Source organism: Schistocerca piceifrons, chromosome 3 (genome assembly GCF_021461385.2).
Source record: "Schistocerca piceifrons isolate TAMUIC-IGC-003096 chromosome 3, iqSchPice1.1, whole genome shotgun sequence".
In the NCBI taxonomy this organism is placed as follows: domain Eukaryota; kingdom Metazoa; phylum Arthropoda; class Insecta; order Orthoptera; family Acrididae; genus Schistocerca; species Schistocerca piceifrons.
Genome location: NC_060140.1, coordinates 847,823,969 through 847,845,191, shown reverse-complemented (window position 1 = coordinate 847,845,191; position 21,223 = coordinate 847,823,969). Strand labels below are relative to the sequence as shown.

Here is a 21,223-nt window from a genome sequence, read left to right as displayed (position 1 = left end):
TTATAAACTAACAAAGTTTGGTTATATCCTGGAGTGAGTCTCTATAAGGCCAATACTCAGGCCATTTTCAGTCAGTCTACTTTTAGCTGAGAGTGCTTTCATTGTGCTCTTAGTCTTTGTGTCCTCTAGCTTTAGTTTAGCTAGTTTGTATTTTAGACCAACATCGAGAACTGTCTGTGTTACTTCTCCATGTGTTTAAATCAAGCTGAGGAAACATTTTTACAATTATGAGCAACAGATATCAGAATGTGTGATTTGGATCATTTAAATAATTTTTGTGATTGTGGTAAGAGTTCTGTGCTTTCTTCTGCTTAACTGTGTGTGAAAGAAAGTGTGATCACTTCATCTGTACTGTGTGAAATTTTACTTTTGAAGAAATAAGTATTATTATGCTCCTCATATGTATGTCTTTCCTACTTACTTGTGTGTAAACATTATAGAGACTGTAAGAGTCTTGGTCATCACCAGTAAGATCTTAGAAACATGATTAAAGATTGCTAAACCTCCAATTTTGAACATTTTAAGGATAAGACTTACAATAACACTTTCAGGTAGCGATCCAATGAAACTGCGCAGCCAGTGAGGCTTATTCCATTACAGGTAAGGCTAGTTTAAGTGACAGCAGCAAGCCCCATGAGGAGCTGGCTACAAGAGGCAGTGTGGTACTCACTGGTGCGGCTCCTTTCAGTGATGGTGGGGCACCAACTGGAGATGAGGGACCGGTTGGCCAGCAGCCACAGTATCTCCTCCTGGCGCTCCTCTTCCGTCTCCTTGCAGCTCCAGGCACACGCATTCTGCTCCACCACGCACGTGACTGCAGAACAACAGCAGAGGGCACCAGTGTCTAGCTCAGCATGCACAGCAATACGGCAAAGAGTCCTGTGAATTCATCATCACTAGGCAGCTACTGAGTCAAAGAGGGAAGCGACCATTATGTTGAGACAGGGAGTGATCGCCACCTGACACGGTGAATGGGAACAGTACATCACCAGGAATCCGTGCCTCACCACAGAATGCAGAGGTCTGAGGCTTGCCCACTCTGCAAAGCAGGATAGGCAATGATCTGTGGGAGATCTGGTGACAGAGTACAATACTGTTGGAGGTACAAGTGTTTTTCATGTTGCTCAGTGAAAGATCTGTACCCAAAGACTGGAAAGTTGCACAGGTCACACCAATATTCGAGAAAGGTTGCAGGAGTAATCCACTAAATTACAGGCCCATATCATTAACATTGATATGCAGCAGGATTTTGGAACATATATTGTGTTTAAACATTATGAATTACCTCAAAGAAAATGGTCTATTGACAGACAGTCAACATGGCTCTAGAAAACATCGTTCTTCTGAAACACAACTAGCTCTTTACTCGCATGACATGCTGAGTGGTATAGACAAGGGATTCCAAATTGATTTCATATTTCTGGATTTCTGGAAGGTTTCTACACTGTACCACACAAGCGGCTTGTAGTGAAATTGCATGCTTATGGAATATCGCTCAGTTATGTTTTTTTTCTACCATGTTACAATGCATTTTTGTAAAGTTTTCATAAATTCTTTAATATTTAACCCATCAATGCTCCTTTACTCGTTCTTCCTTGCAGAATGTCACATTGTCGGATTTCCAGCTTCCGTCACCAATGACAATGTAGGTCAAGTTTTTCCAACTGTTGTGTCATGACATTTTACTGTGTGACATGTCATGAAACTTGGTTCTGTCCGTAAATCTACCCTTCACATGATTTTAATGTGGGTCATTTCAGTTTCTAACATGAACTGTAATAATTTATAATAAATATAGAGACAATATGTGCAAGCCAACACCTTCAATGGCAGGGAGTTAACATTTTTTAATAGCAATGAGAAATACCTGCAGAAATTCCAGACACTCAAAGGCACGAAAAAAGGCATTGGTCCAATGTCTGCGAAAGGTCTGTAGAAGATGGTTATGTAATTCGAAAAGACAGGTTCTTTTGAAGTGTAGTGTGGCAGAGGGATGAAAGTAATTAATCCGACGTCTGTTGAAGATGTGACCACAGCACAACAGGAGGGGTCAAGCAGTGGTGTGCAAACACGCAGTGCACGGGGAATTGCCTGAACGCTGGACGTGCCTGCGATGAAGTTACATAAAATCCTAAAAAACACATTCCGCATTGCTATCCATACAAAATCATCCATGTTCAGCAGTTGCCGGCCTGCTACGAAGACAAACGATCACACTGGAATTTCTTTCTCATGTGCAAGTGGACAATGAGTGACCAAGGAACATTCTGTGGACAGACAAAACTCATTTCCATCTCCAAGAACATCTCAATATGCAGGATGACAGAATATGGGCAATAGAAAATCCGCACGCACATCAACCGGTGCCACTTCATTCTGCAAAAGTGACTGTATGGTGCGAGTTGACGGCATAGTTTATGACGGAGACACATTTTTTCAAGGAGACAGGTCGTGCGAGTTCTGTTACATGCACCGTCACCGGTAAACAGTATGAGAGTCATCTGCGCCCCAGCGTCGTTCCGATGTTTCGATAGCGCCGATGTCTGGACACACACGATGGCGCTCCTCTGCACTTGGCACAGCTAGTGGAAGGGGCTGCTGCACAGGCGTTTCGGAAATGCTAGAATTATCAGACATCATTTCCCTACAGCCTGGCCATGAAGATCAACTGTCCTCAAGCAGTACGACTTGTGGCTGTGGGGTTATCAGAAAGACGTTGTGTTCAGTACTCCAATTACACATGTAGCTGCATCAAAGGCACACATTGCACAGTGCATTCTGAATGTGACCTCCGAGACACTCTGATCTGTCATGGAACATACTGTTTCTCGATTTCAACCTGTGGCAGTAACGCTGGACAGCATATTATCCACGTCATTCGCCAGTCTCACGACAACTGGAAGCTGTTATCATTTTGCTTTTTACACAGTTTTTGGTCTCAGGACAATTGAAAATCAGTTTTTTCCATTCAATGTAGTACAGTCTTTCCATGGCAGATGGGCTTACATAAAGTACTGCAATTAATCTTTCATTTGTAGCCGGCCCCATTTACCTTAAGACACTTACAGAGCCATCTATTGGTGTAATTTCGTTAATTCTTTTTGTTGCATGACGTTTCCCACTGTGTCAATTATAAAGTGCTTCAATTGTGCACAACGGTTCTCTTTCTATAGCATTTTGAAATTGAAACTTTAATTATGGAGACCATAAAACTTATGGGCGAGCTGGATACAGTAAAATACGTGTGTCGTTCAATACGTAATGCCCCACATTTTTTTCTTAGAAAGTATTTATTTTTAAGAGTCAGAATATGGTAACAATTATACATGTCCTGTTTTTCTATGTAGTCTCCATCACGTTCTGTGGTCGTACACCAACTTTGTGGAAGAGCATTTACTTCCTGCTGGTAAAAGCTCTTGTCCTGTAGATGCAGCCATGTTTTCACTGCACAACTGACACTCTCGTCATCTTCAAAGTGTGTTCCCTGTAGAGAATCATTAAGCGGCCCAAAGAGATGGAAGTCCGAGGGTGCAAGGCCTGGACTGTATGGTGGATGATGAATTGATGTCCAGTCCAATTTGGCGATGTGTTCCCGGTCCTCAAACTTATGTGTAGGCGTGCATTATCGTGTTGGAGCAAGATTTCTGGTGGATTCTTGTCTGATGGAACACGTTGGAAACGGTTCTTGAGTTTATTCAGAGTCTTCACGTATGCCTCTGACTTGATGGTTGACCCTCTTGGCATCACACCCACGAGAATGACGCCATCTAAATCCCAGAAGACTGTCACCATGAGTTTTCCAGCTCAGGGGGTTGTCTTGAATTTCGTCTTTTGTGGTGAATGAGGATGATGCCACTCCTTTATGTTTCCAGCGAAAAGTGGTGCAGCCAGCTTCCTCCACCGTGAAGATCCATGACAGAAAATTTGGAAATTTGTGGTAACTTCCTATGGGACCAAACTGCTGAGGTCATCAGTCTCTAGGTTTGCACGCTATTTAATCTAAGTTAAACAAAATTATACTAAGGACAACACATACATCCATGCCCGAGGGAGGACTTGAACCTCCGACGAGGGGAGAAACGAGATCCATGGCAAGGCGCCTTAGACCATGCGGCTACCCTGCACGGCTCTGTGACAGAAAGGCCTCTCTGTCGGTCTGAAAACGCTCCAACAATTCAGATGAAATGGCCTTTCTTTGAATCTTGTTGTCCGCTGTGAGCATTCGTGGAACCCATTGTGAGCACCTCTTGGAATATCCAAGAGCTTAGATCATTGCAGACGCGTTTAGAGTGCTGACCGACAACTGTAGAGCCAATTGTCGAGTTGTGATGCACCGGTCGGCACGAATAATGGCATACGCACGATTCAGCATGTCTAGAGCAGTGGCTGTGACAGGACGACCTGAGCGTGGCTGATCATAGACTTCTGTTTCCGCATTTCCTCAGGCTGTAAATTTCTTTACCCATCGCCCAGCTGTATTCCCATTAACTGCAGGATCGCCATACCCTGTACACAAACGTCTATGGATGTTCACCACGATTTCTATTTCTGCACACAATAATTCAGTAACAGCAACCTGCTTGTAACGTGAGTCGTATGTAGACGCCATTTTGACGTCGTACTACGGCTCTGCCATCTGCCAGAACGGTTCGAAACTTCACCAGCGTACAGAACGAACATCAAATGTGAAGCACCAACAACAACGTTTGTCTACGTATGTCAATGGCTTTTTTTTAAAAAAAAAAATGTGGGGCGTTACTTATTGAACGACCCTTGTAAGACATTAACAACTTGGTGTAAATGAATGAAAGTGCAGCAGTATGTTGCCAGATGCCTCCAGTCGTGCACTGCAAGTCGGACGTCACACGGCGTGAGACTAGCAAGACTACCGGGGCAATGGGGTCCGGCCCCACAACGCGAGACAGTTGAAGGAAGAGGAAAAGACAGTTGAAGGAACGGGAAAAGACAGTGTGTGTGAATCAGTGAGCTGTTACAGTGCACTCTGGTGGTGGTGTTCTTTATTACAACACGGTCCGGAGGCAACATCTGGGTAACTTCCAATGTGGAAGAATCATCGAGAAACTGGGATGAGGATGAAATGTGACCATTGTAGCCCAGGAGTGTCATATTGATCACAACATTGTTTCAAGTGCACAGAGAATGTTCTGAACCGCATGCATCACACCCCAATGGAGAGTACGTAGTCGACTACAGCAGCAGGTGACCGCTACATTGTGCAACAGGGGTGCAATTGGAACCACATTTAACAAGGCTGAAATGCACTCAACCACACGCTTCACAGTGGCATGGCGAGTGCGTAGGGAAGGGCTCTTCACCCGATGACCAGTACATTACGTTCTGCTGGCACCCACATGTAGGCAGCACCATTTGCAATGGTGTTTAGAGCGTAGAGACTAGACAACAGACGGCTGGGGTTGCATGCTCTCCTCAGTTAAGAGCAGATTCAGTCTGAGTAGTGACTCCGGACACACGCTCATACAGTGAGAGGTGGAAACACTCAACACACGCAGGGATATTACCGGGCATGATCGTTTGGTGGTCCAGGTGATACCTTGTGAGCAGGCAAACTGTTCCACAGGCGTACAAGGTACACTAACCAGTCATCTTCCTTGTGACACTGTACTCCTCCCCCATGCGCGTCTTTGAGGGGCCCATTCAGCGCTAAATTCATTTTTAAGGATGACAGTGTGTGACAATACTGATCCCTGCGGGTGGAGGAGCTCTCAGAACAAGAGGATATTCGGCGCACGGACTGGCCTGCCATTTCCTTGACTTAAATCAATTCTAGCACATGTGGATGCGTTGGGAAGATGTGTTACACTGATGACCATCCAGCAGTAGTCAGTGCACCACAAGAACTCCTTTATACTGTGACCGGCATGGGAGCTTGATGCAGAGCGTGAATCGCCGTCCTTGGTGGTCACACACCATATTAAGAACCATGTACCGACTTTTGTAATGTCCAGGGCCCATCACAAATCACAGTGACTCCAGTGTAATTATTGTCATCTATGTTCGTCTCTCTGCGTATTTCTTTCAGTTAACTTATACAGTATACTAAACAAAAAAACTACAAAGAACGAGACTCGTCTAGCTTAAGGGGGAAACCAGATGGCGCTATGGTGTGCCCGCTAGATGGCACTACCATAGGTCAAACGGATATCAACTGCGTTTTTAACCCCATTTTTTTATTACATATTCGTGTAGTACGTAAAGAAATATGAATGTTTTAGTTGGATCACTTTTTTCGCTTTGTGAAAGATGGCGCTGTAATAGTCGCAAACAGATGGCTCACAATTTCAGACGAACAGTTGGTAACAGGTAGGTTTTTTTCAATTAAAATACGAAACGTAGGTACGTTTGAACATTTTATTTCGGTTGTCCCAATGTGACACATGTGCCTTTGTGAAATTATCATTTTTGAGAATGCATGCTGTTACAGCGTGATTGCCTGTAAATACCACATTAATGCAATAAATGCTCAAAATGATGTTCGTCAACCTCAATGCATTTGGCAATACGAGTAACGACATTCCTCTCAACAGCGAGTAGTTCGCCTTCCGTAATGTTCGCACATGCATTGACAATGTGATGACGCATGTTATCAGGTGTTGTCGGTGGACCACGATAGCAAATATCTTTCAACTTTCCCCACAGAAAGAAATCCGGGGACGTCAGATCCGGTGAATGTGCGGGCCATGGTATAGTGCTTCAAAGACCAATCCACCTGTCATGAAATACGCTATTCAATACCGCTTCAACTGCACGCGATCTATGTGCCGGACGTCCATCATGTTGGAGGTACATCGCCATTCTGTTATGCAATGAAACATCTTGTAGTAACATCGGCAGAACATTACGTAGGAAATCAGCATACATTGCACCATTTAGATTGCCATCGATAAAATGGGGCCGATTATCCTTCCTCCCATAATGCCGCACCATACATTAAACCGCCAAGATCGCTGATGTTCCACTTTCACAGCCATCGTGGATTTTCCGTTGCCCAATAGTGCATATTACGCCAGTTTACGTTACCGCAGTTGGTGAATTACGCTTCGTTGCTAAATAGAACGCGTGCAAAAAGTCCGTCCCGTAATTTCTCTTGTGCCCAGTGGCAGAACTGTACACGACGTTCAAAGTCGTCGCCATGCAATTCCTGATGCATACAAATATGGTACGGGTGCAATCGATGTTGATGTAGCATTCTCAACACCGACGTTTTTGAGATTCCCGATTCTCGCGCAATTTGTCTGCTACTGAAGTGCGGATTAGCCGCCACAGCAGCTAGAACACCTACTTGGGCATCATCATTTGTTGCAGGTCGTGGTTGACGTTTCACACATGGCTGAACACTTCCTGTTTCCTTAAATAATGTAACTATCCAGCGAACGGTCCGGAAACTTGGATGATATCGTCCAGGATACCGAGCAGCACACATAGCACGCGCCCGTAGGGCATTTTGATCACAATAGCCATACATCAACACGATATCGACCTTTTCCGCAATTGGTAAACGGTCCATTTTAACACGAGTAATGTATCACGAAGCAAATACCGTCCGCACTGATGGAATGTTACGTGATACCATGTACTTATACGTTTATGACTATTACAGCGCCATCTATCGCAAAGCGAAAAAAGTGGTCCAACTAAAACATTCACATTTCTTTACGTACTACACGAATATGTAATAAAAAATGGGGGTTCCTATTTAAAAGAACGCAGTTGATATCCGTTTGACCTATGGCAACGCCATCTAGCGGGCCAACCATAGCGCCATCTGGTTTCCCCCTTCAAGCTAGACGTGTTTCGTGCTTTGTAGTTTTTTCGTTAGATGCTTATTTCGTGAGATATTTGGCCTGGTCACTATCAATGGACCACCCTATCAAAAAAAGTTTTGCATTGCCAGAACTCCTGTAGGTAGACGTTGACTGTGGATATTGTATCACAGACACAGTCCCTTTGACTGTTCAGAGATGTCACTAAGCCCGCCAAAAGATGCAAACAACCGTACATGAGCAGTGCCTGTTAGACGGAGGGGGTCCGACAGCCGATCAGTTCCAGTCATTCCACCAGGACGGTTGTACACTGCTCTTGTTGTCTGTAGTTTAACCATGCCTAGATGGTCAATACCGCGGTTCGATCGCGTCCGCATTTTTACTTTGTGCCAGGAAGGGCTCTCAACAAGGGAAGTGTGCAGCCGTCTCGGAGTGACCAAAGCGATGTTGTTCAGACATGGAGGAGATACAGAGAGACAGCAACTGTCGAGGACATGCCTCGCTCAGGCTGCCCGAGGGCTACTACTGTAGTGGATGATCTCTACCTACAGGTTACGACTCGGAGGTACACTGACAGCGACATCACCATGATGAATAATGCTTTTCGTGCAGCCGCAGGACGTCGTGTTACGACTCAAACTGTTCGCAATGGGCTGCATGATGCGCAACTTCACTTCCGACGTCCATGACGAGGTCCATCTTTGCAACCATGACACCATGCAGCGCGGTATTGATGGGCCCAACAACATGCTGAATGGTCCGTTCAGGCACCGATGAGTGTCGCATATGCCTTCAACCAGACAATCGTCGGAGACATGTTTGGAGGCAATGCGGTCAGGCTGAACGTCTTAGACACACTGTCCAGCGAGTGCAGCGAGGTGGAGGTTCCCTGCCGTTTTGGATTGGTATTATGTGGGGCCGGCGTACGCTGCTGGTGGTCATGGAAGGCGCTGTAATGGCTGTTCGATACTTGAATGCCATCCTCCGACCGACAGTGCAATCATATCGGTAGCAGCATATTGGCGAGGCGTTCGTCTTCATGGACGACAATTTGCGCCCCTATCGTGTACATCTTGTGAATGACTTCCTTCAGGATAACGACATTGCTCGACTAGAGTGGCTAGCATGTTCTTCAGACATGAACCCTGTCAAACTTGCATGGGATAGATTGAAAAGGGCTGTTTATGGACGACGTGATCCACCAAACAACCTGAGGGATCTACGCCGAATCGCCATTGAGGAGTGGAACAATCTGGATCAACAGTGCTTTGATGAACTTGTGGATAGTATACCACGACGAATACAGGCATGCATCAATGCAAGAGGACATGCTATTGTGTATTAGGGGTGCCGGAGTGTACTGCAGTCTGGACCACCACCTCTGAAGTTCTCGTTGTATGATGATACAACATGCAATGTGTAGGAAATGATGTTTATGTTGATCTGTATTGCAATTTTCTGTACAGGTTCCAGAACTCTCGGAACCGAGGTGATGCAAAACTTTTTCGATGTGTGTATATGCAAACTGCCAGAAGAAATAGCAACACCAAAAAATATTTAAGGGGATACGGAATCACCTATCCCCGCAATGTTAATATATGCCTACTATAGGGAACATTTTCTCACAAACTACTGGAGACAGAGAGGTAAAAATTTTACTGTATGTGCATTCATATGTTACAACAATACTGAAACAACAGTTTATTGTCAAAGTATTTTCTTACAGAGATATTGTACATTTATTTTTAAGTAAATTTTTTCCATCGCTTTTTACTAGACTATCACCCCTAAGTCTTTTGTAAATCAAGTAATTAAAAAATCGTTGTTTCAGTATGTAATAGGGACCTATGTCACTACGTCATAAAAATTTCAGACTTCTAGGTTGACCAGTACCTGAGATAATGTTCCTAGATGAAGTAAAATGTAAACTTACGGGAAACGGAGAAAGAAGATTAAAACATTCCTGATCCGTAGCTAATACCCCCTTCACAGTCTTCATAATCATCTTCAAGTCTTCTTTTGGCACCCCTCTGCACCTGTCTTGCTTTTTTCACTAATGTCTTGATTATATTATCAGCATGCCTTAGTCTGTGCTGATCTAAAAAGAACATAGCACGTACCGTACGGGAACCAACACACATACCCAACTTTTGAAGGACCTGGCATTTAGTTATATTTCCAAGATTGAAGGTTGCCACAGCATCATACACACCAAAATGTAGTGTATTAATTCCGACAAACACTGTTTTTGGGAGACGATGCCATATCACACTATTCAAGCACTCGTTGGGGTTCTGCGTTTTTCCGTGAAGACATTTCATCAGAAGACTTCTGTCAGCCAGATCTCTGAAAATGGGCTTTATTTCTGCCATGATGGCTGATGGTAGACTGTGGTGGTGAATGTATTTCTCTCCTGTTGTTAGTCCCCTATTGCATTTACACCAGCTGTTTTCACCTTTGGGGCACAAACCATGCTGTGGATGCTCATCCGTGGATGCGGTGTGGAAATATAAAGCCCATATAGCTCTCCTCATTTCTTCAAGATTGCCTGTATTTTGCCTGATTGCAAGGCCATAGCAGTTCTGAATGTGGTCTATTATGGAATCAGTCAATCTTCCTCTGCCATCCAAGGTTTTCCCATCATCTAGTTTTTTCCCTTTCATAATTGATTTTAACCTTCTCAGCCTGGCACCCATTCTCTTCTGCACATGTCCTATACATTCAAGTTTGCTTATATTTACACTGTTCCCATATGGTTTGCTTTCCAAAACTTCTTTGAATGCTTTAGAGTCACCATCTCCCAGATATTTGACATAGCGAACATTATACCACTGTGAAGAGCGATGAAAAATTTTCTTCACCCCAGCAACCTCCATGCCACCACTACTACCATAATAATTAGCAATACAGTCATCACTGTGTTCATTTTTCAGCCTGCCTGTGCACCTACAGTATTTAGACATTATTGCAACATCAATAACCTTGCCAGTATCAACACTAGTTGCTGTTACAACACCATTGTTGGAGGTGTGGCCCCTTTTCTGCCACGTGCCATCAAACGCCACTGTGAGGTCACGACTGCCGTCATTTTCTTCCACTGCTTCTTCCACATCAACCTGCATTGACTTCTGTGCTACATCTTCAACTGCAGATCCTAGTACATAATTGTAAGCTTCAAACTTTGAAGGTGCACTTGGAAGATTTAGAACACCACATAGCATATCACCAGCTGCTTTGCCCTTACCAATTGCTCGCAATCCATAAACTAACCTAATATTTACACTATTAAGTTCAGTTTTCTTGTATCCATTATTTACAGTTACTGAAACCGAACTTGGAAACTTACAGCTGTATTTACAAACACTGCATATTAAATTAAACTGGGCAGCCAGGCCAACATGGGATTCTACTTTCAGAGAAACGTTTCCATGACATTTTTTGCAGCACAAACTGTTTTCAAGAGCTTCACACAATATATTCGTATCAATGAGTTCAAAAACTTCATTCCCTCTATCAAGTAAATTATATTTCTCTTCCAAATCTCTTAGTTTTTTATGAGAAGCACTGTTTTCATTTGGTGTAAGTTCGTTCGGCAAATCAGTAATAAGTGGATTCACATTTTCCAACAGTGATGATGATGAACTGCTTTGCTTTGCTAATGAATCATTATTTCTTTTCTTTTGCCAGTTCACACGCTTTTTAAATACTTTTGCTTTAGCTCTAGGCATTTTCACTGCGAAAAATGAAGCACTAAATACGAAATAACTCAACAACAACTACTTTCTTATATCACACTGTTTACAAAACAGTCCCGCCACAAAGTCAAAGAGTAACTTGAGGAAACCAGAGAGAAACATTTTCGGGCAACTAGTGTATAAATAGTCGCTGGAAACCGGGATATTTGAATTCATGTCACTTTAAAGGTACTGCCAAAAAGTTCATGGTCAGCCACGAGAGACGTGTATAACTAAAGCGCAATACCCGATCTCACAAATATATAAAAATAAAATAGTTATAATTGTAGTAGAGCTATGTATGATACGTCATTTTAAAGAGGAAACATGGCAGAATATAATACGCCAATAAAAAAAAATTCGATTTTTTAACCCAAAATCCGATTCCGTATCCCCTTAATGTGGAGTAATGGAATTTCGGGAATACATTTGTCTAGCTAAAATATTTACGTCATTCACACTGCAAGATCGCAGGTTAACGTATGCGCGAAGTAACTCATTGCAAATGTGAAATGCTGGTACATTAATAACTACTGTATCCTCCAGAAGGTTGAATGAAAGCATGCAAACGTGCATGCATTGTGTTATACACGTGCCAGATGTCAGTTTGTAGGATGGAGTTCCATGCCTGTTGCACTTGGCCTGTCAATATAGGGACGGTTAATGCTGGTTGTGGATGGAGCTGGAGCTGTCGTCCGATGATGTCCGATATGCGCTCGATCAGAGATGGATCTGGTGATCGAGTAGGCCAAGGCAACATGTTGACACTCTGTAGAGCACGACAACAGCGGTATCTTAGTGAGCCTTATCCTGTTGGAAAACACCCCCTGGGAGTCTGTTCGTGAATGGCAACACAAAAGGTCGAATCACCACACTGACGTACAAATTTGCAGTCAGCATTTGTGGGACGACCACAAGAGTGCTCCTGGTCTCTTACAAAATCGCACCCCTTATCATAAACCCAGGTGTAGGCCCAGTGTGTTGGAGGCAGGTCCTCAACTGACCTCCTCCTAACCGAGGCACAGTCATCACTGTCACTGGGGCAGAACCAGCTTTCATTAGAACACACAACGGCTCTCAACTCTGGCCTCCAATGGGCTCTCGCTTGACACCACAGAAATGGCAAATGGCGACGGTTTGGTGTCAGTAGAATGCACGCTACAGGACGTTTGGGTCTGGGCTGTCCTTGAAATAACCGGTTTCCTAACAGTATCGTATGCTGATGACATGACAATACTAAATAGTGAACAAAATATGGAACAGCTTGAGAGAAGAGCATACATATCTGCAAATATCACAGCTCAATGGCTGTTGGAAAATGAACTGGTTATAAATCTAAAAAAGACTATGTATGCAGTGTTTAAAAACAAGGAGAAGGCTGTAGACATGGATTTAGAGGTTGATGGAACAAGGCTGGAAGAAGTAGAATCTGCTAGATTCTTAGGTATTCTTGTGGATAATGAATTGAAATGAAAAAAAAAACATATTAGTAATGTCTGTAAGAAACTGAGCTCTGTCATATTCTTAATGATGCAGCTATCACACTATTCAGACAAGAACCTTCTGTGTACAGTGTATCATGGTCTTTTCGAACCTTACTTACAGTATGGAGTGACTGTGTGGGGAAACTCAAACAAAAAACAGACAAAACGAGTGTTCACATTACAAAAAAAGCAATTAGGACCATTTTAAGAAGAAAGACCTCTGAAACGTGCAGAAGCTCTTTCAAAAAGTTAGGTCTCTTAACTTTTTCATCGTTGTATATATACAAAACAATAATGTACATCACAAAAGGTAGTGAGGACTGGATTACAAATGCTAGTGTACACACCCACAATACAAGAGGGAAGAATGAAGTACGGAGCATACTTCACCGACTGGCAACGCTAGAAAAAGGACCCCAGTACTCTGGTATCAGACTACTAAGAAGTCTGCCTAAAAACCTGCAAGATAGTGTACTTGGCAATGACTTTACAAAGAAATTTAAAGACTATCTCATTGAAATTATATAATGGTAAGACAGAGATTTAGGACCAGGTTTTAAATTGTAAGACATTTCCAGGGGCAGATGTGGACTCTGACCACAATCTATTGGCTATGACCTGTAGATTAAAACTGAAGAAACTGCAAAAAGGTGGGAATTTAAGGAGATGGGACCTGGATAAACTGAAAGAACCGGAGGTTGTACAGAGTTTCAGGGAGAGCATAAGGGAACAATTGACAGGAATGGGGGAAATAAATACAGTAGAAGAAGAATGGGTAGCTTTGAGGGATGAAGTAGTGAAGGCAGCAGAGGATATAGTAGGTAAAAAGACGAGGGCTAGTAGAAATCCTTGGGTAACAGAAGAAATATTGAATTTAATTGATGAAAGGAGAAAATATAAAAATGCAGTAATTGAAGCAGGCAAAAAGGAATACAAACGTCTCAAAAATGAGATCGACAGGAAGTGCAAAATGGCTAAGCAGGGATGGCTAGAGGACAAATGTAAGGATGTAGAGGCTTATCTCACTAGGGGTAAGATAGATACTGCCTACAGGAGAATTAAAGAGACCTATGGAGATAAGAGAACCACTTGTATGAACATCAAGAGCTCAGATGGAAACCCAGTTCTAAGCAAAGAAGGGAAAGCAGAAAGGTGGAAGGAGTATATAGAGGGTCTATACAAGGGCGATGTACTTGAGAACAATATTATGGAAATGGAAGAGGATGTAGATGAAGATGAAATGGGAGATATGATACTGTGTGAAGAGTTTGACAGAGCACTGAAAGACCTGAGTCGAAACAAGGCCCCCGGAGTAGACAACATTCCATTGGAACTACTGACGGCCTTGGGAGAGCCAGTCCTGACAAAACTCTACCATCTGGTGAGCAAGATGTATGAAACAGGCGAAATACCCTCAGACTTCAAGAAGAATATAATAATTCCAATCCCAAAGAAAGCAGGTGTTGACAGATGTGAGAATTACCGAACAATCAGTTTAATAAGCCACAGCTGCAAAATACTAACACGAATTCTTTACAGACGAATGGAAAAACTAGTAGAAGCCGACCTCGGGGAAGATCAGTTTGGATTCCGTAGAAATACTGGAACACGTGAGGCAATACTGGCCTTACGACTTATCTTAGAAGAAAGACTAAGGAAAGGGAAACCTACGTTTCTAGCATTTGTTGACTTAGAGAAAGCTTTTGACAATGTTGACTGGAATACTCTCTTTCAAATTCTGAAGGTGGCTGGGGTAAAATACAGGGAGCGAAAGGCTATTTACAATTTGTACAGAAACCAGATGGCAGTTATAAGAGTCGAGGGACATGAAAGGGAAGCAGTGGTTGGGAAGGGAGTAAGACAGGGTTGTAGCCTCTCCCCGATGTTATTCAATCTGTATATTGAGCAAGCAGTAAAGGAAACAAAAGAAAAATTTGGAGTAGGTATTAAAATCCATGGAGAAGAAATAAAAACTTTGAGGTTCGCCGATGACATTGTAATTCTGTCAGAGACAGCAAAGGACTTGGAAGAGCAGTTGAACGGAATGGATGGTGTCTTGAAGGAAGGATATAAGATGAACATCAACAAAAGCAAAACAAGGATAATGGAATGTAGTCGAATTAAGTCGGGTGATGTTGAGGGTATTAGATTAGGAAATGAGACACTTAAAGTAGTAAAGGAGTTTTGCTATTTGGGGAGCAAAATAACTGATGATGGTCGAAGTAGAGAGGATATAAAATGTAGACTGGCAATGGCAAGGAAAGCGTTTCTGAAGAAGAGAAATTTGTTAACATCGAGTATAGATTTAAGTGTCAGGAAGTCATTTCTGAAAGTATTTGTATGGAGTGTAGCCATGTATGGAAGTGAAACATGGACGGTAAATAGTTTGGACAAGAAGAGAATAGAAGCTTTCGAAATGTGGTGCTACAGAAGAATGCTGAAGATTAGATGGGTAGATCACATAACTAATGAGGAGGTACTGAATAGGATTGGGGAGAAGAGGAGTTTGTGGCACAACTTGACCAGAAGAAGGGATCGGTTGGTAGGACATGTTCTGAGGCATCAAGGGCTCACCAATTTAGTATTGGAGGGCAGCGTGGAGGGTAAAAATCGTAGGGGGAGACCAAGAGATGAATACACTAAGCAGATTCAGAAGGATGTAGGTTGCAGTAGGTACTGGGAGATGAAGAAGCTTGCACAGGATAGAGTAGCATGGAGAGCTGCATCAAACCAGTCTCAGGACTGAAGACCACGACAACAACAACATCTCATTGAAAAAGAATTTTACAGTGTTGCAGAATACTTATGCCATTAAATTTGTATATATTGTTATTCATTATCAGTGATGTAAAAATGTAAGCTAAAGGGGTAGAAAAATAAGTGATAATGAATTTTACTACTTTGACATGGCCTATATTACACGTACATTTACTGTACATAAGGTAATCTTCCAGGATCAAATAAAATTCAATTCAATTCAGTTCGTTGTGTCTCTGTGAGCTCGTGGTCTTGCGGTAGCGTTCCCAGGTTAGATTCCCGACGGGGTTAGGGATTTTTCCTACCTCGAGATGACTGGGTGTTGTAGTGTCGTCTTCATCATCATCATTCATCCCCATTACGGTTGGAGGAAGGCAATGGCAAACCACCTCCACTAGGACCTTGCCTAATACAGCGGTGCAGGTCTCCCACATCGTCCCCTACGCTCCTCGGAGTATGGGACCTCATCATCATCATCATCATCATCATCATCATCATCATCGTGTCTCTGTGGTGCCAAGTGCTCCTAAATTGCTGCTGTAGCTGCAACACGATGCGCCCGAGCCATACACTGAACACAATGGTCTTCCCTTTCGGTAGTGCCATGCGGCTGGCTGGAGTCCGGTCTTCTTGCGACCATACATTCTCGTGGCCACCGCTGCCAGAAGGCATGTACAGTAGCTACATTCCTGACAAGTCTTCTTCGCAGTATCACAGAAGGAACATCCAGCTTCTCGTAGCCGTATTAAACGACTTCGTTCAAGCTCAGTGAGGTGTTAATAGTGGCGTCTTTCTAGCCTTAAAGGCGTTGTTGACCAACATTAACTCACCAGGTCCTGTCTCAAAGATAACTAACGCTCAGCCGCGCGGGATTAGCCGAGCGGTCTAGGGCACTGCAGTCATGGACTGTGCGGCTGATCCCGGCGGAGGTTCGAGTCCTCGCTCGGGCATGGGTGTATGTGTTTGTCCTTAGGGTAATTTAGGTTAAGTACTGTGTAAACTTAGGGACTGATGACCTTAGCACTTAAGTCCCGTAAGATTTAACACACTTTTGAACATTTTTGAACTAACGCTCACGACTCTTACGGCGTGTATTTGAAGCAAATCTGATCCACACTGGCGCTACTAGCGTCATTCTTATGCGAAGTGTAAGTAGACATCATCTTCCAGATACAGAAACTCGCCCACCAACTTCCATTTGTGTCGCAGAACTCCTTCTTGTTGTTGGGATGTACATAAAGATTGTTTAAACTAAACAATATTCATTGATAACTGACCAGTCACTGCTCTTACCAAAGGTTTCGTGCATAGTGGCCATGCCGTAATTTCCCAGTTACACTTGCGAATCTGTGTAGTTGCTCACCTTCTTGCGATGGTGTAGTACATTTGTGCCAACGACCTTGCTGCAGTGGTAACACCGGTTCTCGTCAGATCACCAACCTTAAGCACTGTCGGGCTGGGCTAGAACTCGGATGGGTGACCATCCGGTCTGCCGAGCACTGTCGGCAAGCGGGGTGTACTCAGCCATTGTGAGGCAAACTGAGGAGCTACTTTATTGAGAAGTAGCGGCTCCACTCTTGTAAACTGACATACTGACAGAAGAGCGGTGTGCTGACCACATGCCCCTCCGTATTCGCATCCAGTGAAGCCTGTGGGCTAAGGATGACATGGCGGCTGGTGATGACATGGCGATCCAAGGCCTATTCGGACCGAGTTAAGTTTAGTTTAATAGTACACTTATAACTGGCAACAAACTCAACTGATGATTTTTCAGTTAAATGGGTAGTGCAGTGAAGGCAAATGAATAGAGTCTGTGAGATGGTAAGATTGGAGATGACGTCATAGGATCCGCTGACAAGTTCAAACCGAGTATACGGAGATCACTTCTTATCTGTAGTAGCTAGTTACGATGAACTTTCCTCACACCTCTGGTGCGCGGCATTGGTCGGCTAGTCGATTCAGGGAGGGGACCAAATGGCGAGGTCGTCGGTCCCACTGGATTAGGGAAGGATGGGAAAGCAAGTCAGCCGTACCCTTTCAAAGAAACCATCCCGGCATTTGGCACTAAGAACCTAGATCGGGATGTCGGGGCACGTGTTCGAGCCGTCATCCTTCCGAATGGAGTCCAGTGTATGTGTGAAGCCTGTGGTGCTACACTGTGCAGTACAGAGATAGCGACTAGAAGGCGAAGTGTGTAGGTCGGCAGGTGATTGTCGGCCGAAGTGGCTGCCCCTTAACTACACTACTGGCCATTAAAATTGCTACACCAAGAAGAAATGCAGATGATAAACGGGTATTCATTGGACAAATATATTATAATAGAACTGACATGTGATTACATTTTCACGCAATTTGGGTGCATAGATCCTGAGAAATCAGTACCCACAACAACCACCTCAGGCCGTAATAACGGCCTTGATACGCCTGGGCATTGAGTCAAACAGAGCTTGGATGGCGTGTTCAGGTACAGGTGCCCATGCAGCTTCAACACGATACTACAGTTCATCAAGAGTAGTGACTGGCGTATTGTGACGAGACAGTTGCTCGGCCACCATTGACCAGACGTTTTTAATTGGTGAGAGATCTGGAGAATGTGCTGGCCAGAGCAGCAGTAGAACATTTTCTGTATCCAGAAATGCCCGTACAGGACCTGCAACATGCGGCCGTGCTGTAATGTACGGTTTCGCAGGTATCGAATGAAGGGTAGAGCCGCGGGTCGTAACACATTTGAAATGTAACGTCCACTGTTCATACAGTGCCCTCAATGCGAAGAAGAGGTGACCGAGACGTGTAACCAATAGCACCCCATACCATCACGCCAGGTGATACGCCAGTATGGCGATGACAAATACACGCTTCCAATGTGCATTCACCGCGACGTCACCAAACACGGATGCGACCATCATGATGCTGTAAACAGAACCCGGATTCATCCGAAAAAATGACGTTTTGCCATTCGTGCACCCAGGTTCGTCGTCGAGTACACCATCGCAGGCACTCCTGTCAGTGGTGCAGCGTCAAGGGTAACCGCAGCCGTGGTCTCCAAGCTGATAGTCCAAACTGTTGCAAACGTCGACTAACTGAACGTGCAGATGGTTGTTGTCTTGCAAATGTCCCCATCTGTTGACTCAGGGATCGAGACGTGGCTGCACGATCAGTTACAGCCGTGCGGATGCCTGTCATCTCGACTGCTAGTGATACGGGGCCGCTGGGATCCAGTACGGCGTTCCGTATTACCCTCCTGAACCCACCGATTCCTTATTCTGCTAACATTGGATCTCGACCAACGCGAGCAGCAATGTCGCGATACAATAAACGGCAATCGCGATAGGCTACAATCCGACCTTTATCAAAATCGGAAACGTGATGGTACGCATGTCTCCTCCTTACACGAGGCATCACAGCGTTTCACCAGGCAACGCCGGTCAACTGCTGTTTGTGTTTGAGAAATCGGTTGGAAACTTTCCCCATGTCAGCACGTTGTAGGTGTCGCCACCGCGGCCAACCCTATGTGAATGCTCTGATAAGCTAATCATTTGCATATCACAGCATCTTCTTCCTGTCGGTTAAATTTCGCGTCTATAGCGCGTCATCTTCGTGGTGTAGCAATTTTAATGGCCAGTAGTGTAGCCGTGGGGATGCAACCGCGCAGCGCTCACAGGGGCGCGGCGTTATCTGGCGCAAGCCGCGTCTACTCACTGTATATGGTGGACTGGGCGGTGGTGCCGCCGAGGTCGCCCTGGGCGCGCCTGCGGAAGGAGCCGGTGTAGAGGCCGTAGTTGATGTCTCCCTGCAGGCCGAACTGTGCGTCCGGCGGCAGCAGCTCCGCCGTGAGCCATGCGCCTGTGGAGAAGGCGGCCACCACCAGCGCCGTGGCGGCGCACGCCAGCCAGAACGTCGCGAACACGTACAGCCGCTTCGTCGTCGCCATGCCCGCCGATGCTCTGCTGCTGCTGCTCCCGTGTGGCGCTGCTAGCGGGCCGGGCGCTCTGCGCGGGAAACAGGACACTGCAGTGTTGTTGTTGTTGTTGTGGTCGTCAGCCCAGAGACTGGTTTGATGCAGCTCTCCGTGCTACTCTATCCTGTGCAAGCCTCTTCATCTCCCAGTACCTACTGCAACCTATATCCTTCTCAATCTGCTTAGTGTACTCATCTCTTGGTCTCCCTCTACGATTTTTACTCTCCACGCTGCCCTCCAATACTAAATTGATCATCCCTTGATGACTCAGAACATGTCCTACCAACCGATCCCTTCTTCTAGTCAAGTTGTGCCACAAACTCCTCTTCTCCCCAATCCTATTCAGTACCTCCTCATTAGTTATGTGATCTACCCATCTAATCTTCAGCGTCCTTCTGTAGCACCACATTTCGAAAGCTTCTAAACTATTTATCGTCCATGTTTTGGCTACACTCCATACAAATACTTTCAGAAACGACTTCCTGCCACTTAAATCTATACTCGATGTTAACAAATTTCTCTTCTTCAGAAACGCTTTCCTTGCCATTGCCAGTCTACATTTTATATCCTCTCTACTTCGACCATCATCAGTTATTTTGCTCCCCAAATAGCAAACCTCCTTTACTACTTTAAGCGTCTCATTTCCTAATCTAATACCCTCAGCATCACCCGATTCAATTCGACTACATTCCATTATCCTCATTTTGTTTTTGTTGATGTTCATCTAATATCCTCCTTTCAAGACACTGTCCATTCCGTTCAGCTGCTCTTCCAGGTCCTGTGTTGTCTCTGACAGAATTACAATGTCATCGGCGAACCTCAAAGTTTTTAAATTCTTCTCCATGGATTTTAATTCCAACTCCGAATTTTTCTTTTGTCTCCTTTACTGCTTGCTCCATATACAGATTGAATAACATCGGGGATAGGCTACAACCCTGTCTCACTCCCTTCCCAACCACTGCTTGTCTTTCATGCCCCTCGACTCTTATAACTGCCATCTGGTTTCTGTACAAATTGTAAATAGCCTTTCGCTCCCTGTATTTTACCCCTGCCACCTTCAGAATTTGAAAATGAGTATTCCAGTCAACACTGTCAGAAGCTTTCTGTAAATCTACAAATGCTAGAAAGGTAGGTTTGCCTTTCCTTAATCTATTTTCTAAGATACGTCGTAGGGTCAGTATTGCCTCACGTGTTCCAACATTTCTACGGAATGCAAACTGATGTTCCCCGAGGTCGGCTTCTACCAGTTTTTCCATTCGTCTGTAAAGAATTCGTGTTAGTATTTTGAAGCCATGGCTTATTAAACTGATAGTTCGGTAATTTTCACATCTGTCAACACCTGATTTCTTTGGGATTGGAATTATTATATTCTTTTTGAACACTGAGGGTGTTTCGCCTGTCTCATACATCTTGCTCACTAGATGGTAGAGTTTTGTCAGGGCTGGCTCTCACACAGCTGTCAGTAGTTCTAATGGAATGTTGTCTAGT

The 21,223-nt window shown here is 44.3% G+C and overlaps 1 protein-coding gene across 1 annotated transcript in view; it reads right to left on the bottom strand.

Annotated features, from left to right (window-relative positions):
* LOC124789115 overlaps window positions 1-19,708 on the bottom strand; it is a 72,277-nt gene extending 52,569 nt beyond the window's left edge. The window contains exons 1-2 of the mRNA XM_047256403.1: window positions 19,477-19,708; window positions 671-814 (exon numbers count right to left, since the gene is read on the bottom strand). Of these exons, the coding sequence (XP_047112359.1) occupies window positions 671-814; window positions 19,477-19,708 (376 nt within the window). The remainder of the gene's footprint in view (window positions 1-670; window positions 815-19,476) is intronic.
* Between the last annotated feature and the right edge of the window lie 1,515 nt (window positions 19,709-21,223).